At 45.2% G+C, this 27,971-nt stretch overlaps 1 protein-coding gene across 3 annotated transcripts; it reads left to right on the forward strand.

Moving 5' to 3' along the window:
* Window positions 1–221: 221 nt before the first annotated feature.
* Window positions 222–27,883, forward strand: Ctc1 (CTS telomere maintenance complex component 1). Of its 3 annotated transcripts, none has more exons than XM_005399422.2 (23): window positions 226–445; window positions 5,739–5,902; window positions 9,869–10,103; window positions 10,236–10,447; window positions 11,567–11,723; window positions 16,548–16,832; window positions 16,932–17,060; window positions 17,854–18,086; window positions 18,211–18,388; window positions 18,468–18,668; window positions 20,240–20,366; window positions 20,972–21,086; window positions 21,192–21,522; window positions 21,611–21,697; window positions 21,923–22,116; window positions 24,947–25,035; window positions 25,125–25,299; window positions 25,804–25,881; window positions 26,303–26,459; window positions 26,550–26,614; window positions 26,826–26,991; window positions 27,088–27,214; window positions 27,365–27,883. In XM_005399422.2, exons 1-23 carry the CDS (start codon window positions 281–283, stop codon window positions 27,502–27,504), a joined length of 3,810 nt encoding a protein of 1,269 aa, XP_005399479.1. In that variant the 5' UTR covers window positions 226–280; the 3' UTR covers window positions 27,505–27,883. The 3 variants fall into 3 exon arrangements, with proteins under 3 accessions (XP_005399482.1, XP_005399479.1, XP_005399480.1); XM_005399423.2 differs by having other exon boundaries at window positions 21,195–21,522; XM_005399425.2 differs by lacking the exons at window positions 26,550–26,614; window positions 27,088–27,214; window positions 27,365–27,883 and having other exon boundaries at window positions 222–445; window positions 26,826–26,952.
* The last annotated feature ends 88 nt before the right edge of the window (window positions 27,884–27,971 follow it).

Below are 27,971 nucleotides of genomic sequence, written 5' to 3' on the forward strand. Positions count from 1 at the left end.
TTTCCGGAGAAACTATCTTGTAGATAACAATATGTAAAACAGTAACCATTTATAATTTCCTACCACTTTGTCTGTAATTTGGTAAGCCCCCCTAATATTATGTTATCCTTCTTTTACTCTTTAAAATAAAAAATTAAAAAAAAAATGAACAGAAGCAAATGATGAAAGTTACTATTTTATTTGATGTTGAACAAAATCACAAATTATATAGAAAAATATAGACTGATATATTAATTGTTGAAAATAGTTTTCTTAAAAGAAAAAAAAAAGAAAGACAGACATGTTTCGGAAATCCGTTGCCGTGCAAACGCTGCGCAGAACAGCGACGCGCCCTGATGACGTCACTGACAGTCCCTCCCGTGAGCACTCGCGGCGTCCGTTCGCGCGGTTCCCGGGGGCGGGGCTTTGGCTCATCATGACGGATTGCCGGGTTCAGACTCTCCCTGTGAGTGCTGATCTCCGTCCCTTAGGCACGGTGTTTGTCCAAAACTTTCTTTCTTCTCGCGTTTCTTTCACCTGTCTCTGGCCTTTGGACCTCGTTGGGCGCGGCCGGGAGAGGGGGAGATGAGACGGTTTGCTCCTTCCTCTGTTAGTGGTTCTGCGAATATTTTATTACTTTATTTGCGTAGCGCCCGCTTGTGAGTCTTAAACATCTCTCCTTACACTGTCTAGGATTCAGACCCTGTGGGTCCTGGAGAAGACTCCGGACGCAGCTGTGGTGGAAAAAGAAAAATTTCAGAGTTCTGAAATGCGTGTAGGAGTTAGCAAAGCAGAAAAGCACTAAAAAAAAAGTTTACAAGGTGGAAGCAGATACAAATTGAAAAGAGTGGAGCAAGGGTTTGGGAAAACTCAGGAAGTTAAATTGGATGGTGGTGGAGGCGCCAGAGCCGAGTCTTCTAAGATTTGTTGAGCAGCAACTTTATTGGGAGCTGTTGGTGGGTGTTGGTGATGGATGAGATTTGGGTTTTAGTTTAGTCAAGTAGCAGTGTGAAGATTTGGAAAACTATTGATTAAAATGCAGTGAGACCGGTTCTGGCCTTGGCAACAGTTTTGCGATTCCAGAGGTGAAAATAGAATAAAAATACAGTGTTACAGAATCTGAAGGTCTGGATATTGTGCAAGAAAAGGAAGGAGCTGAAGAGTATAACTAGGTTCAATGTAAAACAACTATTTGAGAGTGTTGTGTGCTAAGTTAAAGAGGGTTAGAAGAAGAGATGATGTGACAAGGTCATTGTTAGGCTTGTGCTGCCTATAGACTGGCCAGGTGGAGACTCTGGTAGGTAGATGGACAGGACCAAAGCTCAGGAGGGAGGACTCAAATTTAGTTTAAAGATGTGGGAACAATCATCAGTTGGTGGCTGTTTAAAGCCAGGCCGTGTCTGGGCTGATCATTCACTTGTAATCCCAAACTACTGGGGAGGCTGAGGCAGGAGAATCACAAGTTCAAGGCCAACCTGGACATTTTAGCACTGTCTCAGACCAGAGTAAAAAGGGGTGGGGATGTAGTTTAGTGATACAGCACTTGCCCAATATGGACAAGGCCCTGGTTGAATTCCCAGTACTTGCAAAACTCAAGAAGTTAAATTAGATGGTGAAAAAGAAAAAAAGCCACCCAACAGATGAAGTATTTGAGGGAAAGGTGTATAGTTTTTTATTTTTTTAATCTAGACTGGCCTTGAACTCTCAGCAGTCTTCCTGCCTCAACTTGCACCACCATGCCTGGCTAATGTGTAGTGTTACACTGGTAATGGAACTCAGGACCTCACATTTGCCAAGCAGGCGCTGCACTGCTGAACTATATCCCGAGCCCCAGTGTGTATTTTATTCTTAAACTTCAGCTTACACTGTTCATAATCAATCTAGAGATCTTATTAAAATGCAGACCTGCTTCATTCCAATTCAGCAGATGAAATCCATAGTTTACTTCATTTGTTTGGATTTGGTTTTCTTTTTGTTTGTGTATTTATTGATTTATTTATTGTCTTTTTGAGACAGGGTTTCACTATGCATTTTAGGCTGGCCTTAAATTCACTTTGTAGCCAAAGGTGGCTTCTTGAACTTACAGTGATCTTCCTGCTTCAGCCTCCTGAGTGCTGGGGTTACAGGCATGAGCTACCACATCTGTCTGGTTTTCTGTCTGTTTGTGTTTTGTTTTTTTGGGAGTACTGGGAATTGAACCCAGGGCCTTTACACTGAGCTATATCCTTAGTTGTTTTTAAAAATAATTTAGAGACAGGGTCTCTCTAAACTGCCCTAACTGGGGTTGAACTTGCCATCTACCTGCTTTAGCCTCCCAGAGAGCTGTGATTACAGGGATACATGTGTTACCAGGCCTGGCTTGGATTTGTCTTTTTAAAAAACTTAATTTCACCGGGCATGATGATGCACGCCTGTAATCCCAACACTCAGGAGGCTGAGGCAGGAGGATTGTTGCGAGTTTGAGACCAGCCTGGGCTACAAAGTAAGGTCAAAGCCAGCCTGAACTGCATAGCAAGACCCTGTCTCAAAAAGACAAAAATAAAATAAAATTAAAAACTTAATTTCATTTTGAAACAGTGGTATTTGAGAAGCCATGGTATTTGGTGTGCTAAACAACAGACAAGTCATCAGAGGTATATGAACCACTAAAAAAGAAGAATGAGGCTGGGCATAGGGGCACATATCTTTTATCCCAGCTGCTTGTGAGGCTGAGGCTAGAGAATCATAAGTTCAAGCCCAGACTGGGGAATTTAGCAAGACTTTATCTCAACATAAAAAAAAAAAAAAATAGAAAGGGCTAGGCCTATAGAGTGACTCAGGTTCAATCTCTAGTACTGGAAAAAAAAATTGAGAAGACAAAAAGTAAAAGTCTAGGCTTTGAGTATGTTGGTAGCGCAGCTTGAAGTGATGACCTGGTCTGGGGGCCAAAACTGAATGAAAGAAGAATATTTGACAGAGGTAGGGTGAAGGTGTACATCAGTGATAAGACTGCACAAGGATCCTGAAGTCATCTAGAATTTGAACACTCTTTTCTGAGACAGGATCTTGCCATGTTGTTCAGGCTGACCTCGAACTCACTGTGAGCCAAGGCTGACCTCAAACTTGTGGCCATTCTTCTGCCTCAGCCTCCTTTGTGGTGGGATTATAGGTGAGCACCACCATGCCCAGCTTTGAAGATAGATTTTTCATGCTGTTTTCTTCTCTTTCTTTTTGTCTTTTTGAGACAGGGTCTCGCTATGCAGTTCTGGCTGGTCTTGAGCTCATTTTGTAGCCCAAGCTGGTCTCGAATTTGCAACAATTCTCCTACCTCAGCCTCCCAAGAGTGTTGAGATTACAGGAGTGCCCTGCCTCAGCTCCCAATTGCTGAAATTACAGGTGTTTGCTACCACACCCTGCTCATGCTGTTTTCAAGCTGCTAAAGATTTGCTGAGCGTGAAAGATTGACCAGAGGGACAAAGCTGCATTCCTAATGATTTAGAAATACCATTGAGTAGGATAAAGGTCTCGCTCCTAAACTCTTTTGAGATGTTATTTATTTATTTTTGTTTTGGTACTGGGAATTGAACTCAGGATCTTGGCACTTGCCAGGCCTGCTCTTGTGCCACTGAGCTATATTCCTGCCCTCTCTTGAGATTTTTATTTTTATTTTTATTTTTGGTACTAGGAATTGAACTCAGGACCTTGCACTTGCCAGGCAGGCTCTTGTGCCACTGAGCTATATTCCTGCCCTCTCTTGAGATTTTTATTTTTATTTTTATTTTTGGTACTAGGAATTGAACTCAGGACCTTGCACTTGCCAGGCAGGTGAGAGCTTTAAAGTAAAGCTGCCTACATTGGGAAGATGCCAAGCTGATCCTCTTCCCTAAAGCTGTATATAATGGCAACCAGAATCTGTGTCAAACATGCAAAAGTAGTTCATTCCCTTCTCAGAAAGCACACATTTTAGGCCAGGTATGGCGGTGCACGTCTGTAGTCCCAGCCCTCAGGCTGAGGCAGAAAGATTGCTGTGAGTTTGAGGCCAGCCTGGGCTACATAGTAAGTTCAAGACCAGTTTGAACTACACAGCGAGACCCTGTATAAAAAAATAAAAACAAAAACAACTCACATCTTAATCTGAGTGGTGACATAAGCCTGTAATTCCAGCTACTTGAGAGACTGAGATAGGATTGCAAGTTTGAGCCCAGCCCAGGCAATTTAGCAAGAACCTATCTCGAAAAGAATTGGGAATGTAGCTCACTGGGATTTATATCTTGCATATGTTTAGTTTGTGGAAACTCAAATGTATATACCTGAAAAAAGGGAAGTGATTTAAAATCATATGTCTATGTCCTTTTTATGTCCTATTAGGCACACTTATTTAAATAAGCATATTACAGAACAATACTATGACCTATTTTTTATGAGCAAGATAAAGTACAGTGCTGGGTGTGGTGGCGCAAGCCCGTAATCCCAGCACTTGGTGTGAGTTTGAGACCATCTTGGATTACAAAGTGAGGTCAAGGCCAGCCTGAACTGCGTAGTGAGACTCTGTCTCAAAAAGACAAAAAAAAAGAGATAAAGTACAGTATTTTTCAAAGGGTGGGGCTGGGGATATAGCTCTGGGCCAGGGATATAGCTCAGTGGCACAAGCGCCTGCCTGCAAGTGCAAGGTCCTAAATTCGATTGCTGGTACCAAAAAAAAAGAGGAAAGGGTGATCTTACCTCTTCTTGCTTTTCAACTTGCTGTTTGTAGACGCAGACCTCATGTAAGATGGTATGGCACTAAACATGGTGATAGTCGTTCTTTTTTGTTTGTTTGTTCTGAACAAAGGTCTCCCCTTGTAGTCCAGTCTGGCCTCAAACTTGAGAGCCTCCTGAGGGCTGGGGTTACAGGTGTGTGATGCTGTACCTGGCTGTAGTCATTACTCCTAATAGAGGAGAGTGCAGGGTGCTGTGGGAACACCTGGCGGTCTGCCTGAGATGGTCAGAACAGGGTCCAGAGAGGAATGTGTGTTCCAGGTGAGCACTTCAAGGGTTACTATAGGTTTCTTAGAAAAGGAAGGAAGACCAAAGCTGGATTGCCACTTCAAGTAACTGTGGCTAGACTAAGACTTATTTTTGTTGTGCTGTATCTAAGTAGTAGAAACAGTATCTAAGGTAATGTAAGGATAGTATCTAAGGTAATGTTCATGCCAGGCAAGTGCTCTTTTACAGAGCTACATCCTTGCTCTAAACTAAGGACTTCTGAAGGAAGATATATCATGTACAGGTACAAATTCCCTGTGAGCGGGGCTGGGGATTTAGCTCAGCGGCAAAAGCGCCTGCCTGGCAAGCGCAAGGTTGTGAGTTCGGTTCCCGGTACTAGAGAAAAACCAAAAACCAAAAAAAAAAAAAAAATTCCCTGTGAGCAATGTTATCACTACATGTATCTAAAATGTAACAATAAAATAAAAATTAAAAAAAATAAACTAAGGATTTCTGCTGTACGTGGTGGATAGGCCTGCAATCTAAGCACTTGAGAGCTGAGGCAGGAGGATCATTGCAAGTTTGAGGCCAGCCTGGGCTACATGATGAGGCCCTGTCTTTAAAAAAAAAAAAAACCACATTTAAAAAAAATCAACTAAGGACTTTGAAGGCTTCTTCAAATTCTAAACACTTTTGCTCTTGATCTTTATTTTATATGCTCTCTGGATTTTTTTTTTCCTATTTTTTATTCCCAAAAGTTTCTTTGGTGGACAGGATAGTCCTGAAGATGTTTTCACTAGATTTACTTTCCTTAGGAACAAGCCTGGCTTGAGGCTGCCCACACCTTCATCCAAGAGGCCATTTGTCCAACTGACCAGGAGCCTAATGTTCATCTGACTCAGCTGGTGATTGACTGTGTGAAGAGGATTTGGTGTTCCCAGGAGACGAACCACGGTTTTACACTTCCCATCAGCTACAGGTAAGGAAGGTGAGGGTTGGCAGGGAGATTGAATTTCAGATTGAGAAGGAAGAATCTGTACTTTAAAAATGGAAGGGATTCCCACCCGCTGGTGAGTGTTAAAGCTACATGGTAAGACCTGATGACACACTAGAACTGCCTGGGCCTTGTACTGTACTGTATTCCTCTTGAAATCAGTGAAACAGCCCAACACTGGGGAGAAATTGCTACAAGTAGAATCCAAATTGCATAGCACAGGTACAGTAGGGCAAAAGAAAGAAAGAAATTGTCAGGGTAAATGTTAGGAAGAAAGGCCGACAGACACATAAGTGTGGACCTGCATAATCACAGAAATCACTGTGAAAAAGAAAAGGTAGCTCGAGATCCATGAAACTAGAAGAGACAGTATCTGGAGACACTGTTTGAGATATCCCTTGATGCTAAAAGCACAGAAAAATCCATCTTCACTTTTTTAAAGAATGAGCTGGATTGTAGTCAACTCTCATTCAGAATAAGTATCAGAAGAAAATAAGTAGCTCAGCATGCCTATAGACAAAGTACTGGAGAGACATGACTACAAGACAGAAGAAAACAATACATTTTTTTTTTTTGGTACTGGGAATTGAACTCAGGACCTTGCGCTTACCAGGCAGGCGCTTGAAAACAATACTTCAAAACACAGTTACGATAAGAAATTAATAGTAATTTATTGTGCTATCAAGAACCTTAAAAACTAGAGTGTGGAACAATAACAAAAAACAGAACTGAAAAGAACAGTTAATGCGTAAATTTTTTTGATCAATTTTGCATGGTTATCTCTGGTAATCTGAGCAACTTATTTGAAGACAACAATATGCAATATAACAACCGCTGATGAATTCCTACCATCTTGTTTAGGGAAGTCCTGTATCGTTTCTAATTTTTTTTTATTAGTATTATTATTTTTTATTCTCTTTGTTTGATCAGTCTTGCATTTTTACATCTGGTAATCTCAGCAACTTTGTTGAAGATAACAATATGTAATGTAACAACCATTGTTAACTTCCTGTCTTGTTCTGAAATTCTGTATCGTTTTTACTGTTTTTATGTTGTTTTGCTTTTGTCTTTGTTGTTGTTTTTTTCTCTTTAAAAAAAAAAAAAAAACAAGCAAAAGGAAAAAAAAACAGAAAACAGGGAAGTGAGAAGAGTGAGTGGAGGACGAAGTGGTCTAAACACATCCCCTTCTGCCAAATTTTCCCTGCAGCTCTTCTTTTCCTAGACTGGATTAAGTCAAGTGTAAAGGAAAGGAGAGGAAGAAAGGAAGTAGGGAAGAAAGAAAATTTGGAAAAAGAGTTCTCAAGGTGGGGGAAGAATCTAGTATTATCTTCATTTTGTATATTAGGAACGTAAGATTCAGAGAGATTGGGTGGGTGTTTTGGCACATGCCTATAATGCCAACATTCAGGAAGCTGAGGCAGGAGGATTGCTGTGAATTTGAGGTCAGCCTGAGCCACACAGGGAGTCCAAGGCCAGCCTGAACTATATAGTGAGACTGTATCTCACGAAAACAAAACAAAAGATTCAGAAAGATTCAAGACTTTACCAAGTGTAGATTGTTTTTTTGTTTCCTTTTGTTTTTTCAGTACTGGGAATTGAACCTGGACCTTGTATATGCTATGGAAGCACTCTAGTGCTGAGCTACATCCCTAAGTCTGTCTGTATTTATTAATTTTATTTTGTTTTAATTTTTATTTATTGTTATCATTTTTATTATTTTTATTTTTTGAGACAAGTTCTCACTATAGTTCAGCAAGGCCTTGAATTCACTTTATAGCATATGTATAGCATATGTTGGCCTCAAATTCCTGGTGATTTTCCTGTCTCAGCCTCCTGTGTGCTGGCATTATAGATGTGCACTACTACACTTGGCTTTTTTTTTTTTTTTTAGTTTTGAGATGGTCTTGCTAAGTTACCCAGGTTACCTCAAACTTATGATCCTTCTGAGTAGGTAAGATTTCAGGTGTCTTCCACTGCAGCCCAGCTGGATTATTGTTTTTAAGACCTTAAGTGAGCTCAAGACCAGTCTGAACTGCATAGCAAGACCCTGTCTCAAAAAGACCAAAAAAAAAAAAAAAAAAAAAAAAGACCTCAAGCTGGCATAGTGGTACATGCCTATAATCATAGTGGTCTGGTAGGTTGAGGCAGGAGGGTCACAAGTTCAAGCCCAGCCTAGGCATCTTATCAGACCCTGTTTTAAAAAGAAAAAAATAAAGACCTGGAGATGTAGCTCAATGTGAAGGCCCTGGGTTTGATCTCAGGTACCTCAAAATTTAAAAAGAAAACAAAGACCAGACTTTAAGGTTTTCTGAGTGTATTTTTGGAGGATTCTTAGCACATTATCATTTCATATACTATACCATACTAGGCAATGTTAGTGAAGCACCAGAAGAACAGAGTTTGCTTCATGGCCAAATAAGTTTGAGAGACTTTCAATATAACCTCTAGGAGATTTAGAGGATTCATTAACTTATTCAAGGCTCAGAAAATTTATACCAAAGGAAACCTATTTCTTCTTTATAGCAGTAACCACTGTCTTTAAGTATGGGATATATTATTCCCACAATATCTATATCTTACTATGGATCCATCTATCCTTCAGCAGTCTGCAATAGATTATCTTATATAAATGATACATTATCTTATATATCCTCTGTAATTTGCTTGCCTGTATTTAACATTTTTTTTTGTTGTTTGTTTGTTTTGTCTTTTTGAGACAGGGTCTTGCTATGCAGTTCAGGCTGACCTTGAGCTCACTTTGTAGCCCAGGCTGATCTCGAACTTGCAATAATTCTCCACCTGCCTCAGCCTCCTGAATGCTGGGATTATAGGTGTGAGCCACCACGCCCGGCTTCTTTTGGGTTTTTTTGTTAGTGTTTTTTTGTGTGTGTGTGCTTAACATTATACTTCATATTGAAGTACGTAGTTCTAGCTTATTTTTTAAACTGCTTTATTTTATATATGTATATATATATATATATACATATATAAAATAAAAAGTTACTTTTTGCTTATGCTTTTTTTTTTTTGGTACTGGGAATCAAACTCAAGACCACATGCTTGCCATGCAGGCGCTGTGCCTCTGAGCTATATCCCCAGCCCTGTTTATGCTTTTTAAGACAAAAGGTAAAAATCTGTTTACGTTTGCTTAATTCGTCATTGCCCAAACTAACTTCTGCTAGGATGTTTTTTCCCTGGCACCCTTAACCTGTTCATAGGATTTGGAAACACATTCTACAGGCTGACTCCCTGTGTCAGTCAGTAGAGGCAAAGGAATCTTGGTGAGAGGACATTACTTGTACTCTGTTATTCAAAACATTATTTTCATTATTCTGTATAATTTTATCATTCATGAGGTTAAACCAGTGGTTCTTCAAACACTGGTTTGCCAGAATGCAAATCAACACACTGCTTCCTCTATTGAGAGAGGCTGTGTTGTATTGTAGGGTCACATTGAAAAAGTCTTGTGTTTGAAAATGATTTAGTTTAGAGCCAGGCGTGGTTGTGCATGCCTCAGGAGGCTGAGGCAGGAAGATCGCTGCAAATTTGAGGCCAGCCTTACACAGTGAGTCCAAGGCCAACCAGAACTGCATAATGAGACCCTGTCTCAAAAGAAAGAAAGAAAGAAAGAAAGAAAGAAAGAAAGAAAGAAAGAAAAGAAAGAAAGTAAGTGCAAAGGACAGAGGATGGCTCAGTGTTAGAGTGCCCCTGGGTTTGATCCCTATTACCCGCCCTGCCCCCCACTATCATTTGGCAGGGACTTTTTGCTTTTCCCTCAGTAATATGCGGCCTCTAGACCCAGACCTCATGCTCATTGTTAGGCCCTCCCCTGCAGCTCTTTTCTCTTCATCACGCACATCTCTTAGGTCATGTTCCCCTTCATGAACTGTGGGACCGTGTCCTCCTAGGCTTGGACTGGCTTTGTAAACCTCTGTTCTCCCCACTCTCCAGCTTTGTCTCAGTCCAGAAACTCAGGAGCCGCCATCATCCATGCTGTAGCCACCTGTCCTGGAGCGGTAGTGCTTATGAGACTTGGGCCCAAGAGGCTGGGCGCAATGGGAACCCTCTGCCTCAGGAGCAGCTGTTACTTTTAGGGACACTAACAGACCTGTCACAGGACTTGGAACAAGAGAGCAGGGATGGAAGCCTCTTTGTGAGAGATAACACTGGAGTCCTGGGCTGTGAGGTAAGTAGGGAGGACCAAGTCAGATGCTTCAGATTCTAACAGGAGTGGTGTCTAAAGAGCAAGGCAGCTAGGATTCTAGGGGGCAGGTGGGATTCAAGGACTCAGTTAACCCATCTTCTTGGTTTTTTCCAGCTCTTAGGTTTGGACCTTTCTTGGCTGGGCCATCTCTTCTTGTTCCCCAGCTGGAGTTACCTTCCTCCTGCTAAGTGGAATTCCTCAGGGGAAGGGCACTTGGAGCTCTGGGATGCCCCTGTGCCAGTGTTTCCTTTGACCATCAGTCCCAACCCTCTCACACCTATCCCTGTCCTGTACCCAGAGATTGCATCCCGGGTGCTCAGACACAGGTAACTGCTGCCTCTCTCAGGGAGGTGGGTGCACCATGAAACATGGAGATGATGTGGTTCAGTGGAGGGAAGAAAGTTTTTGTTTTTGTTTTTGTCTTCTTGTCTCGCTATGCAGTTCAGGCTGGCCTTGAGCTCACTTTGTAGCCCAGACTGGCCTTCAACTCTCAATGATCCTCCTGCCTCAGCCTCCCGAGTGCTGGGATTTCAGGCGTGGGCCACCACCACCATGCCCAGTTTTTAAGGTTTTGATAGTAATATAGATGGAATATTCTAAATTCCAGAGGGTTGCTAGGTATGGTGGCGCACACCCGTAATCCCAGCACTCGAGAGGCTGAGGCAGGAGGATTTCCTGGGCTACCCAGTGAGTTCAAGGCCAGCCTAAACTGCATAGTAAAACCCTGTCTCAAAAAAAAAAAAAAAAAAAAAAAAAGACAAATTCCAAAGGGTCCGTGGGACTTTGAACATCAAGAATGGTAAAAAGAGCTGGGCATAGAGGTGCACGCCTGTAATCACAGCACTCTGGGATGCTGAAGTACGAGGATCCCTGGGAGTTTGAAGCCAGCCTGGGCAACTTAGCATCTTAGAGAGATCCTGTCTCAAAATAAAAACTTAAAAAAGGCTAGAGCTGTGAGGATATAGCTCAATGTGTAGGTGTTAGGTTCAATCCCCAGTACCACATAAAAAGATTACTAAGAAGGGTTATGTTTTTTGGTTTTTTGAGACATGGTCTCCCTATACAGTTTCAGGCTGGCGTAGAACTCACAATGTAGCCCAGGCTGCCTTCACACTCGCAGGGATCCTCCTGCCTCAGCCTCATGAGTGCTGGGATTATATGCACCATTATATCCTGTGTAAGGGAAGTGTTCTTCAAAGGAAATGTTTTGTATCTAAGGGCAAAGAAGAGTTTGAAGGTTTTTAAAATGGTATCTGTGGGGGTCAAATATGGACACTTTCTATCACTACCACATTTATGTAAGGAAAGAAGAGTTGGAAGGGTTTTGGAACAACTTTGCCCTATGAACATTTTACCTATCAGGTTCTTCACATTGGAAGGGAAGACAGTTGTAGAGACAAAGGAAAGAAATAGAAATGACTTCTTCTCCTTCTCTCCCTTCTTAGAAGCAAGCTCAGAGTTGCGCAGTCAAATCTAGCCGGGAAGCTGGTCCGGTTGAGTCCTCTGGTTAGAAGTCAGCAGAAGACATACTTCGTCCTGTCTCTTGGTGAATCACCTGCCACTGTGGGCCAGGCTGTCAGCCAGGTGCCCATTATTGTTCAGGTAAGGGGCAAGGTCAGTTCAAGGGCATGCGGGTGTGGAAGCGGTGCTGAACTCCTGATGGGAAAGAGAACTTCTTAAGGAACTGCATAGGGAAAGAGGGCAGCTGAGAGCTATTTTCTGGAACAGTGCTGTGCAGAGGAAATTCCAGCAGTGTTGCTGTCTGTGTATGGAGTAGGGAATAGGCTTTTCTGCCATGCAGTTCATACAGTAGCATAGATAACCTTTGTATCCACTGTGACATTTTTGAAAACTGTCCGGATGACTTATTTTTCCTCTATGTTAGAAGGATGGGCAAACAAATTGTCTTAGTTCAAATAAGGCATTGAGTAAATGCATTAAAAACACAAATTTGGCACTTATTGTTGATTCTTTTTAGATCAGCTAGTTTTTTTTTTTTTTTTTTTTTTTTTTTTTTTTTCTCGGGTACCGGGAACCGAACTCACGACCTTGCGCTTGCCAGGCAGGCGCTTTTGCTGCTGAGCTAAATCCCCAGGCTCCTAGATCAGCTAGTACTTTTTGTTTTTTGAGACAGGTCTGGCCATGTAGCTCAGACTGGCCTTGAACTTACTATGTAGCTGAGGATGCCTTAACTTGGAGCAATCCTCCTACCTCATCCTCCTGGGTTTTGAGATTATAGGCATGCACCACCATGCCTGGCTCTAGGTACAATTTTTAAAGCATTAATTTTTTTGTTTTGTTTTGTTTTTTTCTGGTACTGGGAATCGAACTCTCAACCTCACACTTGGCAGGCAGGCGCTGTGCCGCTGAGCTAAATCCCCAGCCCCTAAAGCATTAATATTTGTACTAGGGCAAATCATTGCTTCATGACATACATAATCATCTAAATAATATTTCAAAAGCATACAGAAAATTGCATGAAAGGTTCTTTAACATGTTTCTCAGAAAAGGAAACAGGACAAGGTGTTTAGCTTAGTTAACAAACTGCTTGCCTACAGCTGGGTGTGGTGTTGCATGCCAGTAATCCTAGCACTCAGGAGGCTGAGGCAGCAGGATTGCCCTGAGTTCTAGACCAGCCTGGCCTCCATAGTGAGTTTGAGGCCAGCCTGAATTACATAGTGAATCCCTGTCTCAAAAAACAAAAAGCGCTTGCCTAGCTTGTGTGAAGTTAGGGGTTCAATCTCTAGAATCACCAAGAAAGATAGAGACAAAAAGGAAGGAAGGAAGGAAGGAAGGAAGGAAGGAAGGAAGGAAGGAAGGAAGGAAGGAAGGAGAAAAAAAAAGGAAGGAGACTTAGATTTAGTAGCAAAGTTAGAATTCTTACATATGTGAATGTGATGAGCTTAAGTATCAGTGAATAGAGTGTAAAGAAATTAAACATGCTTTTTAAAAAGAAGCTGCCTAAATTTCTGACCTTGACTTTTTCTCCTGGGTCAAGGAGGATCTTGGTGAGGAAGGTATTGGGTATTAAACTCAGGGCCCTTACCCTGAAGTATATCACCAAGCCTTTTTTTATTTTTTATTTTGAGACAGAGTCTTGCTAAGTCACTGAATTGTGTACGCTGGACTTGAATTTATAATACTCCTGCCTCAACCTCCCAGATGCTGAGATAATAGGCATGAGGACCAAGCCAGGGTTACATTAGAATATTTTAAATCTCTCTTTTTTTTTTTAAGAATATATAAATCTCTTAAGGATCATTAGAAAATTTCATGAAGGACAGAATTGGCTCTTTCTTGCTATATATCAAGATAGACATCTCTGAAGTATACCTGCATTTTTATAGATGATGCCTTTGGATAGTTTGTAAGCTTAGTGTATGTAGATCCTAGCTGGGTGTGGTGGCGCATGCTTATAATCCCAGCACGTGGGAGGCTGAGGCAGCCTGAACTGCATGTGAGACCCTGTCTCAAAAAGACCAAAAAAAAAAAAAGTATGTAGATCCTATATGGCGTGGATTAATGAAACAACTAAAGAATAATACAAGGCAGTATGTAAGTTCTAAGATGGGTGGTGTAATTTGTAATTGCTATAGCAGGCCAGTTAGAGTTTATGGTGTTGGGGGAGGCTGTATAAGGTGCTGTAAACTTGGTTTGGGTCTTGAAGGATAGGTAGGCTTCAAATTGCTAGAAGAGAGGAGAGGATGTTCTGGACCGAGATTCAGCCTTTATTGATTGAATATGTGCTATGGACTGGGCACCTTGGTCAGTTAGAAGTTGAATAAGATGATGGCTCTTGTCCTTTGGCAGCTCGCTCTTGGTGGTTTTTTTGAGACAGGGTCTCACTATGCAGTCCAGGTTGGCCTTGAACTCACTTATGTAGCTTAGGCTGATCTCGACCTCACAATGATCCTCCTGCCTCAGCCTCCCTAGTGCTGGGATTACAGGCATGTGCCGCCACGCCCGGCCTTTGGCAGCTCTTAATCGATGAGTATAGCAACGGTGGCTGCATAGGATTGTAAGTTATAAGTACAGTGGCAGATAGGTACACATGCATAAGGCTGTCTGAGGGGCAGAGGTGGCCTCTGGAATAAACTGAGGGTTCAGGGTGAGGGTGCTTTTGGTTTTTTTTGTGGATTTTTTGGGGGTTGGTATTGAACCCAGTGCCTTACGTGTGCATGTTTTATCGCTGAGCTACACCCACAGCAGCAAAGCACCCCCATGCTCTTGGTATGTATACGGGCTGCTGAAGAGGCATGTTGGAGACTTTTTGTTGCTCTAGATAACCCTGTGAATCTTTTCTATAGCCTAAGAGCTGAGGTGATCTCTCCAGTGAAGGACTGGAGGTTGAAAAGGAGAGGGAAGGTTCAGGGTAGCCACTGTACCAGTCAGTAGGGGATAAGAGATTGCCAGGTAGCAACAGAGGCCTGTGTTTGGCTCTGGGATGGCATGGATCTGTCTTCCTGGAGTGCGGTTTCTACCTTAGAGAGGAATGGAGACAGATGTATAATGTGGTACTGGGACACTCAAGGGTGAAGGGTAGAGAGGGCTGGATTGAGGGGCTAAGCATTCAGATCCTGGTGTCAGACAGGGAAAGGGAAGGACCTCAGCATGTGAAGAAAGGCGAAGGGGCTGAGATACTGGGGGTCCTCCTGAGAGCTGAAGGAGCACAGAGGGGGAGCTGGGGAGTGGAACCTCCCACAATCCTTCATTTGTTTGCTCAGTCAGACCATTGTTAATGACTTGTTTTGACCTGTACGGTAAGTTTTAAGTAAGGGCTCAGCAATACCTTATGATGACTTGTGCTATCCAAGGGCTAACTGGTGGGACTTAGCTGGTTTCAGAGTAGAAACAGAGGTCTGGAAAGTTGAGCACAGATAACTGAAGTTTGAGTTTCTTGAGCTGTAGTGTGGGTATTTTGTTGTTGTTATTCTGGGGCTTAAACCCAGGGCCTGGTTCATACCAGGACCCTTTCCATTACTAAGCAATACTCCGGCTCCTGTCAGGTGCTTTCGAAGCCCCTGAGAGAGGCAGCCGTGCATCTTATGCCTGTGGGAGGAGCATGCTTTAGAAGATTGTTGTGTTTATGAACCGTCTTACCCATGAACATTTTTCTTCAGGCTTAATTTCTTCAGCGATTGTCCTACTGTCTCCTCCCAGTCCAGGTGATGCCTTCTTGGCCCTTCTGGGCTTCTTCCCTTGTCTTGGTTCTGCCATTTCGTTTCCTGAAACTTCCAGCAACACCCCTCCTCTCCATCATTGCAGGTTTTCTCCTGGTCCCCAAACCATGCCTGGCTTAGTCTGAATTCCGAGGACTATTATGTTGTTGCCTTCTCCTTGAATTGTCCTTCCTGTCCTCCCTCTTGGACAAACCAGATACAGGTTGAGCAACCCTAATCAGAAATTCAAAGTGCTCCAAAATCTGAAAGTGTTCAAGGGCTCTCATGATGTCACAATGGAAAATTCCACAGCTGACCTTGTGTAATGGGTCAAAGTTAAAATGCAGGCGCACTAAAAATAAAATTACCTTCATAGCCACATTGTGGTAGTGCATGCCTGTGATTGTGATCCCCCATAATCCCAGTGCACGTGCATGCATTTGTACCCCAGCATATTGATGACATAGGTGAATGTTGTTTGTATGCTGTGGAGTAGGAGATGGGAAATGTTTTTTTTTTTTTGTCCTTTTGAGACAGGGTCTTGCTTTGCAGTTCAGGCTGGCCTGAAAGTCATTTTGTAGCCTAGGCTGGTCTCGACTGGCAATGATCCTCCTGCCTCAGCCTCCCAAGTGCTGGGATTACAGGCATGTGGGAAATGTTAAAAAAGGCATAATTTGGGGCTGGGGATTTAGCTCAGTGGCAAAAGCGCCTGCCTGAAAGCGCAAGGTCGTGAGTTCGGTTCCTGGTACCAGAAAAAAAAAAAAAAAAACCAAAAAAAAAAAAAGGCATAATTTTCTCAATGGAATAATTGTGTGTATGTATATATGTGTATTTTGTTATTTTTATTTTGTTTTGTTTCTTTTTGAGACATGGTCTCGCTATATAGTTCAGGCTGTCTTTAAACTCACTGTGTAGCCCAGGCTGGCCTCAAATTTGTGGCGATCCTCCTGCTTCAAACTTCCAGTGCTGGGATTATAGGCGTGCACCACCACGTCCGGCAGAATATTAGTATATTTTAAAGGAAATTTTAGGAATGATTTATATCTTGAGGAAGGGATTAAGAAGTATTTGACATCTCCAGTGAGAAAGGAGAAATCCTGAAAATGTGTGGTTTACGATTTCATTGGGAAGCATAGAGATGAGGAGACAGGGAAAACTCATGAGGTGCAGGTCTTGAGGTCACACTGTGACGAGAAGGAGCTCTGGCAGAGGGCAGCGTTGTAGGGCGCATCTCATGCATTGTATTGTCTGCCTCCATGTATGGTAGATCCCTGCCCAGCTGGTGTGGCACCGAGCCCTTCAGCCTGGTGAGGACTATGTGCTGACAGAACTTCGAGTATCCAGGGTCTATGGTCACCGTTACCGTGTTTGGACGACCACTCCCTCCTCCCATCTGATGCTGCTAAACGCAGAATGCGTGCAGGAGCTAGAGCTGGAGTTAGAAGGACCCATTTTGGAGGATGAACCCAAACCAGCCCCCATGCCCAGCAGCTCTCAAGAGAGGAAGGGGCAAAAAGGTCCTTTCCGGAATTCCAGACTCTTACATTATAAGGTGAGCCTTAGGAAGAGATCCTAGAGCTTGTGGGGCAGGAAGTGGGGATCTCCAAGAAGGAAAGAGGTGGGTGACACACTGGACCTCTGGCCTCTGCAGGGAACAGTCACTGGCGTGTTGAATGAGCCCGCTGGCCTCTATGAGTTGGACGGGCAGCTGGAACTCTGCCTTGCGTACCAGCAGTTCCATGGCCTCAGGCGGGTGGTGCGACCTGGGGTCTCTCTGGAGGTATGTAAGAAGTCAGGCCGGTGACCAGGGATCCCCTCAGCGGTTCGCTTACTTCATTGGCTGCTCTTTCGTTATGCTAGGTGGGAACCTCCTCGGAGAAATACAAAATAATAAGTGATATGTTGGACAGAATGCTTTTCTTTTCTTTTCTTTTTCTTTTGATGGTATTGGGAATTACACTCAGGACTTTTGTCCTGCGATACATCCCCAGCTGTTTTTTATTTTGAGACAGGTCTCACTAAATCACTAAGTTTCCCACACTGGGCTTGAACTTGAAATCCTGCCTTAGCTTCCCAGAGTGCCAGGATTACAGGCATGTGCCGCACCCCCGGCTCGGAGTGCTCTTCATGCAGATGGTTTGGACAAGAGCTTGCAAAGGAGAACAGCAGTCTTGCTGATGCCCTGGAGGACACCTGGGCACAGGGGACACAGTGTGTGAGGAGGGGTTGAGGATAAAGCGTCTTCACAGAAGGCCCTCCTGAGTTGGGGAGGAGTCGGCTGAAGCTCTGATGTAGGCCAAGAGGATCTGAGGCAGCCTGCTGAGAGGGCAGAGGGCCCCTATCCAGCCAGGAGCCACCAGGTCCTCAGAAAGACCGACTGGCGAGAGTGGGAGATGACACTGATCCCAGGGAGTGGGTTGTGTTGGAGTGAGGCGTGAAGTCTGGAAGGGAGCAGCAGCCAGCGCAGGGAAAGCTGTGTGCCTTTGTCCTGGGACGTGAGCAGTGGGAACAGTCTGGGGTCACTGAAGTGGGGCTTTATCTCTGTTTTCATCCTTTTTGTCATCTTCCTGCAGCTCCTGGATGTTCACCTTCTCCAGTCAGTGGGTGGAGGGACAACAAGGCCAGTGCTGGCGCCCTGCCTCCGTGGTGCCGTTCTGCTTCGGGCCTTTTCTTGTCAGAAGCCTGGGACTCAGTTGTCCCACCAAGTTTATGGGGCCTCCTTGTATGAACAGCTGATATGGAAACGTCAGTTAGGACTTCCCCTCTACCTGTGGGCCAGCAGGGCCCTGGTGGAGTTGGCCTGCAAGTGAGGAGCATGGGGGTCTGGGCTAGGGAGGTGGTGTGTGTAGAACGGTTTCTGTGTACGGGAAGCAAGATCTTGGAAGGGACAGGACTTAGGGGAAGTAACTGTGCTGTTTGTCTTGGCCAAGGCTATGTCCCCATGTGCTGAGACACCACCAGTTCCTGCAGCATTCCTCTCCTGAGAGCCCCAGCCTGGGACTGCAGCTCCTGGCTTCTGCCCTGGATGACCTTGCTCCACCAAGCAGCACGGTTCGGAATATACACAGTGAGATCCTGGAAGAGCCGCATCACTGTCCCCTCCAGAAAGTACGAGATGCAAGGGAAGGTGGGTGGCAGAACTGATGTATTAGAGGACACAACCTCATTCCTTCTCTTTCCTAGACAGTTTGCTCGGCTGCAGACTCCCTGCTCTTTCTCCACTCTGGCCACGCTGGCAGCAGAAGGGAAGCAGAAGGCTTGGGCCTCCTTTGACCCAAAGGCCCTTCTGCCCCTCCCAGAGGCTGCCTACCTGCCCAGCAGCCAGCTCAACCGGCGCCTGGCCTGGTCCTGGTTCTGTTTGCAACCCTCTGCTTTCCGCCCGGCCCAGGTAAGCGGCTCTGGGAGGCTGGGGGCTTCCTTTTCTTGCCAGCCTCATTTCATTACTCTAGTCCAGGTAACTGTCATTTTTTTTTTGGTCATTTTAACTATACCAACTGCCTTCTATTTTTTTTTTTTTCTGGTACCAGGAATTGAACTCATAACCTTGCACTTGCCAGGCAGGCACTTTGCCTCTGAGCTAAATCCCCAGCCCTTTTTAAATTTTTTGAGACAGGGTCTCACTATGTAGTGCACCCTGGCCTCAAACTCATGGTGATCCTCCTGCCTCAGTCTCCTGAGCTGGGATTACAGGCGTGCACCACCATGCCCAGCTATACCAGCATTCTGACTAGAGTGCCCCATCTATTTTTGGTCCCCACCACTTCATTTTCCCTGCAGCAACTAGAAAGAGTGCAGTAAAAATGTAACTTGGATTATAGAATTCTCTTATTTAAACTTTTTCATTGTTCAAACACTTCTGTCTCAGTGCCTACATAATAAAACCAAATTCCTCATTATAGCCTATGAGCTCCTGCGTGCTCTCTTACCTCTAGCTCCAATCTTGCACTGTATTTCTTGCTACTAAATGTGCAAATGTTTTTGTATTTTTCCCGTCCGTCTAAGAGCAGGCGCTCTGTAGTCAGAGCCACATCTTTTTTGTTCGCTTTGTGTGCTCACATTTGACACAGTGCCTGGCACTGATGCTCATTATTAATATTTGGAGCATTATTAATATTTTGGAGCTATACTTTCAGGGATCTTTGTTTTTACTTTACAGAGATAAAAAATTTCAAAAAAACCCATTAAAAATGATAGAGAATTTCGCAACAAGATGATAGGAAGTCAATGATTGTTATATTACATGTTGTTATCTTCAAAGTAATTGCTCAGATTACCAGATACAGGCATGCAAAATTGATCAAAAAAAGAGGAGGGATCATTTCTATAGCATGTTACTGGCGAAGCTTCTCTGATAGTGGAGAGTACTGGACACCGCGAGGAGGAGGCACAGGGCTCCTTCCTGAGCGCGGAGCTGGCTCCTGGTACTGCTTCGCTGCAGCTGCCACCTGCCACTCATGATCGTTCTTGCTTTCTCCTTAGGGGGAGCAAGAGAGGGGGAATGCAGTCTGCGTGGCTTCTGTTTAAAAAAAAAACAAAAAAAAAAAATTGAAGCTGGATGTGGTGGTGCTCGTCTGTAATCCTGGCACTCTGGAAGCCTGAGGCAGGATTGTATGTTCAAGCCTAGACTGGGCAATTTAACAACTTAGTGAGACCCTGTTCAAAATAGAAAAAAAAAAAAAACAAAAAACTGGGGCTGTAGCTTTGTGTGAAAGTCCTGAGTTCAATCCCCAGTACCAGGAAACTAAGTAAATATTGTATGCTGGTCTTCTTCTTATAAGATTTGTGTTTTGTTTTGTTTTGTTTTGTTTTGTTTTGTTTTGTTTTGTTTTGTTTTGTGACGGCCTTGCTTTGTAGTTCAGAGTGGCCTTGCACTCATTATGTAACACAGGGTATCCTTGAATGTGTGGTCTTCCTACTTGAATTATAGGCGTGTGCCACCATGCCTGATTCTTCCTACAGGTTTTACTTGGGGTCCTGGTGGCTTCGTCTCGTAAAGGTTATCTGCAACTTAGGGACCAAAGTGCTTCTCTGCCCTGCCTGCTCCTGGCCAAGGACTCTCAGCCTGTCACTGACCCAAGGCTCATAGGTATGGAGTTCAGAGGCAGAAAGGTGGTGCTTGTAGGGTAGAGATTTTACAATTGGGTGTGAGGCAATGACCAGCAAGAAACATCTGCTGAGGTTTACTAGAGATGGTAAAGTGACACATGTTGATGAACGAGTTTAAGGAGAAGTTTGGGAAACTGGTGTGTCAGGTAGAGAGAAAGAGCCAGGTGACCCTTAACCAGAGCTACAGTTCCTAACAGCACCCGCCCCCCGACTCCTAACATGCATACCAGGATGACAACTCCATTTCTCACATTCTGCATTTGGAAGGACAGTTGTCGTATTTGGTTTACTAGGATTTGTAGACAGGAAAACCCTAGAGAGGGGAATTACTGAGAATTAGGAAGAGGCATTTTAAGGATTTGTGAAAAAGCACAATCCAATCCTTTTAGCCTCGGAGGCCAGGGCCAGAATTGTACATGGAGGTGGAATGGTTCCTCCGTGGCAGTATTGCCCCCTGGGAGGTTAATGGTCAAGTGTGGAGGGAATCAGCTCTGGCCTTGGATGGGCAGTGAAACCTGCAGGGTATTGTGCCTTACTGCTTACTCTGTAGTTTTCTTGCCAAAACAGAGAACTTTCTTCCTCTAGGCTGCCTGGTTCGGGTGGAGAGGTTCCAGTTGGTCATAGAGAGGAATGTCAAGAGCAGCTTTCCTTCCTGGAAGGAGCTGGGCATGGGAGACTTCATCCAGAAGCAGCAAGCTAGGTCAGCTTCTTAGGGTGGTACTGTCCTCCTGAATTCAAGTGGGAGAGTGCTGGGACCCAAAACACAATGCTTGCATCACCAAGAGATCTGTTCCTGTCTTCCCAGCAGAGTTTATGTCCAGTTCTTTCTTGCTGACGCCTTGATCCTGCCTGTGCCCAGATCTGCACTTCTTTCAGCCAGTGCCTCAGCATCTCCTCAGACAGAGCTTACCTCCTTGGAGGGGCCCCGTGTAGGACAGAGCCGGCTGTTCTTGCTGTCCCACAAGGAGACCCTCATGAAGCTGAATTTTTGTGCCTCCCCAAGGGCCAGCATAGAGGTGCTCAAACCCACCTTCAGTTTCCAGGTGTCAGGGATCTGGCTTGGGGGCACCCAGAGGAAGGAGGGGACTGAATGGGGCCCACCCGAGCCCCTGAAAGATGTGAACAAGGATCAGAAGGTAAAGCCGGGCTCCTGGCACCTAGGGCCTGGCCTCCCATGCCCAAGCTCTGAGCTGGGACCCAGCTCCCTGCTGTCCTTCCTTACAGGTTCTCCTCCTCTTCCTTGGCTCTTCCGTCCGCTGGTTTGCATTCCTGCACCCAGGGCAAGTGTACCGACTTGTCGCCCCTCCCTCTGTGAGTGCCGCAGCTCATCCTCCCCTTTCCCTGAAAGCTGTGTTGGGTTGGAGTCTGGGAAGGCATGCCAGTGCTGGTCCCTCCAGGTCTCCTACAGAGGCTGGGTCTGTCTGTGTTGTGATCTCTTTCTTCACCAGGCTGTAGAAAGAGCAATAGTGGAGGATTTTGTGATGCTTCCTCTGGCCCGGCATACTCAGAGGCCGTTGTCTTCCCATTTTCTGGTAGACACCAACATTGTTTGAAGCAGAGGGTTCATCCTGCACGTCTCAGCGTCCTCTGGAGTTGGCTGCCTGTGGGTCCTGCCTCGCTGTCCAGGATGAGTGGACCCTGGAACTTGAGAGCTCCCAGGATGTGCCAGAAGTGCCCGGCCTACACAGGGCACTGCCTGAGTCTTCCCTGCCCAACCTGCTCAGTGGAAAGTAAGTGTCTACCAGCCCCTCCAGTTCATTTGGCCACACTGTCTCTTCTGTACAGGTTGGATTTGGTGAGTAGTCCGTGCTGCTACGGTGTGTGTGCCCCTGACCGCCCTTTCTGTGTTGCCCAGGCTGACCTCAAATTCCTGGGCTGAGACAGTGCTTCTGCCTCATTCTCTCTAGGGGCTGGTGCTGTGGGCTCGTACCATTGCACCTGAGCAAGATGTTTCTTTAACGTCATCCAGCTGTAGAGGAATGCAGTGATCCCTCACCTATCACGGGAGTTACGTTCCCAAGACCCCCAAGATAGGTGAAAACCTGCAAAGTAGAGGCATTGTATCTAATTATTCATATAAATTTTAAGGCTTTATAAGCCCTTCCCACAGTCCTATAAATATTTCCCACTCTCTTATTAACCTTTCCCACACTCTTACACATATTTCATACGCTCTTTTTTTTTTGTCTTTTTGAGACAGGGTCTTGCTCTGCGGTTCAGGCTGGCCTTGAGCTCACTTTGTAGCCCAGGCTGGTCTCGAACTCACAAGGATCATCCTACCTCAGCCTCCCGAGTGCTGGGATTACAGGCGTGCACCACCACGCCTGGACTGACATTTCATATGCTCTTAAACACTTTCTACACTCTTAAACCTATGTAATTTTATTTACTTATTTATTTATTTGTCTTTTTGAGACAGGGTCTTGCTATGCAATTCAGGCTGGCCTTGAGCTCACTTTGTAGCCTATGCTGGACTCGAACTTGCAATGATCCTCCTGCCTCAGCCTCCTGAGTTCTGGGCTTACAGGCATGTGCCACCATGTCCAGCTAAACCTATGTAGTTTTAACAACATGTAAAATTCCATGTGGGTACTCGATGTGAAGTGGACAAGGAGAGACGCTGAATGTATGGGCACAGTGTGGGAGAGCAAACACAGATGTTATAGTCGTCCTTTCTGAGCCAGTCAGCACCCAGGATACAGAACGCAATGCTGGGGTTGGTTGCCTTCCATTCCATCAACCAATAATGTGCTGTGTACAATCTCACATTGGCAAACTTGCACAAGTGGTAGTGGCATACTGCATTTCCATTGTGTACAGTACAGTATTCTAATGAATACATACTGTATTTTACTTCAATTTAATATCCTTTTAATATGTTTGAATTAACATTTTTATGTTTTTTATATTGTTTTAAATTTTTTAGGCAAAAATAATTAAAATCATAAATATTATATAAATACCTATATACCACAGAATCACACAATATAGCAAAAACTCTGTGATACAGAATTAGATTTTTTTTTTAAGAAAACCTGTGATACAGTGAAGCCACAATAAGTGAACCTCAATATAGTGAGGGATGACTGTAATGTTAGTGTAAAAAGGAAGCTGTGATTCATATTATTCCCCTAGCCCATGACTGTTTGCAAATGGCTACAAGGGAGCATTCTCACACTTGAGGAAAAGCTTTAACAATGAAAGAAAATAGGAAAAACAAGAAAATATAGGGAAAAAAGCTGAGAATATAGAGAAGGGCCTTGGTTTAGTACAAGTGGCTGGATGATGGCTGTAGGAGCAATATTCCCACACGTAAGCTTTTTGAGCTGGATGCAGTGGCACATGCCTGTAATCCCAGCACTTGGGAAGCTGAGGCAGGAAGATCACTGCAAGTTTGAGGACAGCCTGGGCTACATAGTGAGTTCAAGGCCATCCTGAAGTATGTAGTGAGACCTTGTCTCAAGTAAAAGAGGGGCTGGGGATTTAACTTAGCAGCACAGCGCCTGCCTGTCAAGCACGAGGTCGATTCCCAGTACCGGAAAAAAACAAAAAAACAAAAAAACAAAAAAAAAAAAAGTGGGGGGAAGAGCTGAGGATATAGTTAAGTGGCATAAGCGCTTGCCTGGCAAGCCTGAGGTCATAAGTTCAATTCCCAGTACCATAAAAAAAAAATCAAAATCGCTTCTAGGCCTTTTGGCTAAGATCAAGTGTAGTATCTGTTCTTATCAAAGAAAAGAAAAGAAGCAAATGTTTCTGCTGTACTTATAATCCTAGCATTCAGGAGGCTGAGGCAGGAGGATTGGGAGTTCCAGGTAAGTCTGAGCTACATAGTGGGACACTATCCAAAAAACAATATTTCCGAAGACCTGTATCTTGAGTGGATGAGGGGCTGAGCTCAAGTCATAAACTAAGTCTCTTGATAGAGACTGTAGGTACAAATGCAAGTATAGACTGAAGGGAAATACTCTGGTAAGGCCTCTGCTTCCAAAGTGGCATAGATTTCATTATTTTTTGTTTTCAAATTGTACAGGTTTTGAATATTCTGCTTCAGGCGTGAAATTCATGTTCTGTTACTCTTAGTGAGCAGTTTGGCGGAACCCAAGGTTTTCCAGGATTTTTTTTGTTGTTTCTTTTTTCGTTTTTGTTTTTGTCTTTTTGAGACAGGGTTTCACTATGCAGTTCAGGCTGTCCTTGAACTCACTTTGTAGCCCAGGCTGGTCTTGAACTCAGAGCTATCCTCCTGCCTCAGCCTCCCAAGTACTAGGATTACAGGTGTGCGCCACAATGCCTAGCTTCTTGTTTTTTGAGACAGGGTCTTGCTGTGTAGTTCAGGTTGGTCTTAAATTCACTATGTACCCCAGGCTGGCCTCAAACTCTTGGTCAGTCCTCCTGCCTCAGCCTCCCAAGTGCTAGGATTACAGGTGTGCACCACCATGTCCAGTTTCAAGACCTTACATGTGTCATTGTAGCAGATACTATAGCTCCTGTTTCCATCCTCAGCCTTATCCTCACCATTCTTATGTTCTTATGCCCGGTTTCCCTGTGTATTCCACTTTTCAGTTTCACCGATTCCTTAGTGTCTTTCTCAGCTGAGATTTTGTCACGGACAGTGTGTGAGCCACTTCTGGGCCGTTCCTGGACAAAGCCTGGTAATGACCTCTCCTTTGGGGTGGGTGTGATATAAGGGATGGGACTGTGTGGTCTTGACAGATCCCACTGGCCACCTCCCCTCCTACAGGGAACACTCGGGCCCCGAGAAGGTGTGTGAAGCTAACTGTAGCGCTAGAGCCTGCTAAATGTGAATTCCCCCCGCACTTGGACATATATATGGAAGAACCACACTTGCCGGCCCCACTAGGGCTCCTTCCAGGAGCCCAAGTCCACTTCAGCCAACTGGAGAAGAGGGTTTCCAGGTGAAGATCCATGTCACGTGGCCGTGCCGCCTTTCCCTGCTGACAGGCCGCTCTCGAGTGCTCACCCTCCCCCGACTGTGCTGCAGTGGCACCTCTTCGCTTGCTCTCTTCTTTTTCTTTTCTTTTTTTTTTTTTTTTTTGCACCATTGAGTGAAGCAGGGGCCTTCACACTGAGCTACCTACCCAGCCCTTTTTTATTTTGAGACAGGATCTCACTAAATTGCTAAATTGCCCAGGCTGAGCTCACACTTGCAGTCCTCCTATTTCAGCCTCCGAGAATATTGGGATTACATCACACCTGCTTCTTTGCTTGCTTTTAATATGTTAACTTCCACATGTGCCCTCTACCCTGCTGAAACGTTGCAGACCAGTCCTTCCCTCGGCCCGAGGCCTGTCCTTAGAGTGCGGGGTAGCCAACCCCGTCAAGCCTGATCTCTTGCGCACGGCTGCTAGCCTAGTCTGACTGCTTTCTCTTCCTCACTACTGTTCTTCGCCCGCTCACAGGTCCCACAATGTTTACTGTTGTTTCCAGTCATCCACTTACGTGCAGGTCCTGAGTTTTCCCCCGGAAACCACAGTCAGGTCAGTGTCCAGTCCCCGATCCCTAAACTTCAGGGCCTCACACCCATGTCTCACTCACTCACGTCCTCGGCTCTGGGGCTTTTGCCATAACTAGAGGCTTCTCCAATCCCAGAAGAGTGTGTTGGTCAGGATTTCCTCTGCTCTAAATAAAAATTACCCAATACCTATCATTTCACCCAGAAATATTTAATGTTCTAGGCTTTTGAATGGTTTTCAGTCTAAAAAGCAAATATCTCTTGGTTAGCATCCTGGCATTAATGTCCGAGAGGTAACTGATGATTATTTGCTAAATTGCTCAGGCTGGTCTTCAGTCTGTGCTCATCCTGCCTTAGCCTCCCAAGCCACTGGGAACACATGAGTGTGCCAGTGCCCCGGCCCTCTGCTTATTTCTTAACCACTGCCTCTCTCGGTCTCTCCCTAGTGTTCCCCTGCCCCGCATCTACCTGGCTGAGCTTCTGCGAGGTGGACGAGCCCCTGGACAGGCTCCATTTCGGGCCACTGTGTCTTGCCATGTGGTTTCTGTCTTCAGCCTTCAGCTCCTGTGGGTGTGTGCTCACTGTAGCGGTGTCTGTCCCCAGGTAGGAACAGGGCCAGGCGGAGCTGGGTGTGGCGTGCCAGAGGGGTGTGATGGAACCCATCAGACTTTGCAGCCACCTTTTTCATCCCAGGGAAGGTGCACTCGTCAGGGTCCCGCCTGCCCCACTCAGACGTCAGTAAGCCAGGCCAGCATCAGGTGGGCACCCATCCACTGTCTCCCTCCTCCTTAGACAGGCTTCATTTGTCTGTGTTAGCACAGTTCCTGGCTCCTTGGAATTGCTTAATAAAATGCTTTTTGAATGATCGAGGGTTAAGTGACTGGAATGCTGGGAGGGAAGCATGTTGGGTTCAGGGGAGTGGCAACCTGGGCTTGCTGTGGGAAGTTTTGCCTCCTTTCTCTTTCCTAGGCTTCTGGTAGAGGATGGGACTGCTGAAGCCGTGGTGACCTGTAAGAATCAGCATGTGGGAGAAGCACTCGGGCTGTGTCCCAGTGAGTGGACCTCCCTCCTAGAGCTGGCCCGAGGGCCAGGGAGAGTAGCCTTGCAGTTTACATGGCCTGGAGCCCAGCTGGAGGTGAGGTGTGACCAAGAGGGGGGCTCAATTACCCAGGTTCCAGGGTTTGACAAATTTGGGAGCCTGGGTTCTGATTAATTCCGTTTCCCTTTCTAGTCTTCAGCCAAGATGAGTGAGCCCTTGACACTCTTCCTCAGGACACTCTGTACTGGCCCCTCTGTCCTCCGTCCTATTGTGCTTGCGTTTGAGCTTGAAAGGAAGCCCTGTAATATTGCCCCATTAGGTAAGTGTAGGTCATAGATGGGAGGGGTGTCTGGGAGGAGGTGAGATGAGGGATTGATAGGGAATTTCTGAACTTGGGGAGGAGAATGATGAGTGTGATGAGGACTAAAAACTACATTTGTGGGGCATGTGTTTCCTCTTCCTATTCCAGAACCTCCACGGCTCCAGCGGTTCCAGTGTGGAGAGCTCCCTCTCCTGACAAGGGTGAATCCCAGGCTCCGACTGACCTGCCTTTCTATCCAGGAGCCAGGGCACCCCTGCTCCCTGGGGGCCTTTGCCGCCTCCTGTTGACCTGAACTGCAAAGATGGCCTGGAAGTTTTTCCTGCCTTCCTGGCAACCTTGAGGCCTGGGTTCCTGCTCCATCTTCTTGTTGTGGCACCTCTCTTTCTGTTGCTGAACCTGGACCCCATATCTTTTGGTTGGCAAACTGCTCCCCTACTGTAATGTATTCTGCTGCCGGGCTTCCTGGAGCTGGTGTGGGAACAACAAATCATGGCAGTTGATACTTCCTCTGATTGGGGTCAAGTCACCTACACTCACAGGTGGCAATAAGCAGCTGGATTCGGCCTTTGTGCCAGTCACCAGCAGACCCAAAACCTTGCCCCTCTTGCCGGTGCCGGTCACAGGCGCTTTGGCTCCAATAAACCTCTCTGAGGCGGTTTCTCTGTACGCTCCTCTCTGGGCACCACAGTTCCCGGCCCTGGGCTAGTCACCATCGTTTCAGCCGTGTGTTTACCTCTGTGCCAAAAGTGCAGAG

Source organism: Chinchilla lanigera, unplaced genomic scaffold (assembly GCF_000276665.1).
Source record: "Chinchilla lanigera isolate Chin_1 unplaced genomic scaffold, ChiLan1.0 scaffold00066, whole genome shotgun sequence".
In the NCBI taxonomy this organism is placed as follows: domain Eukaryota; kingdom Metazoa; phylum Chordata; class Mammalia; order Rodentia; family Chinchillidae; genus Chinchilla; species Chinchilla lanigera.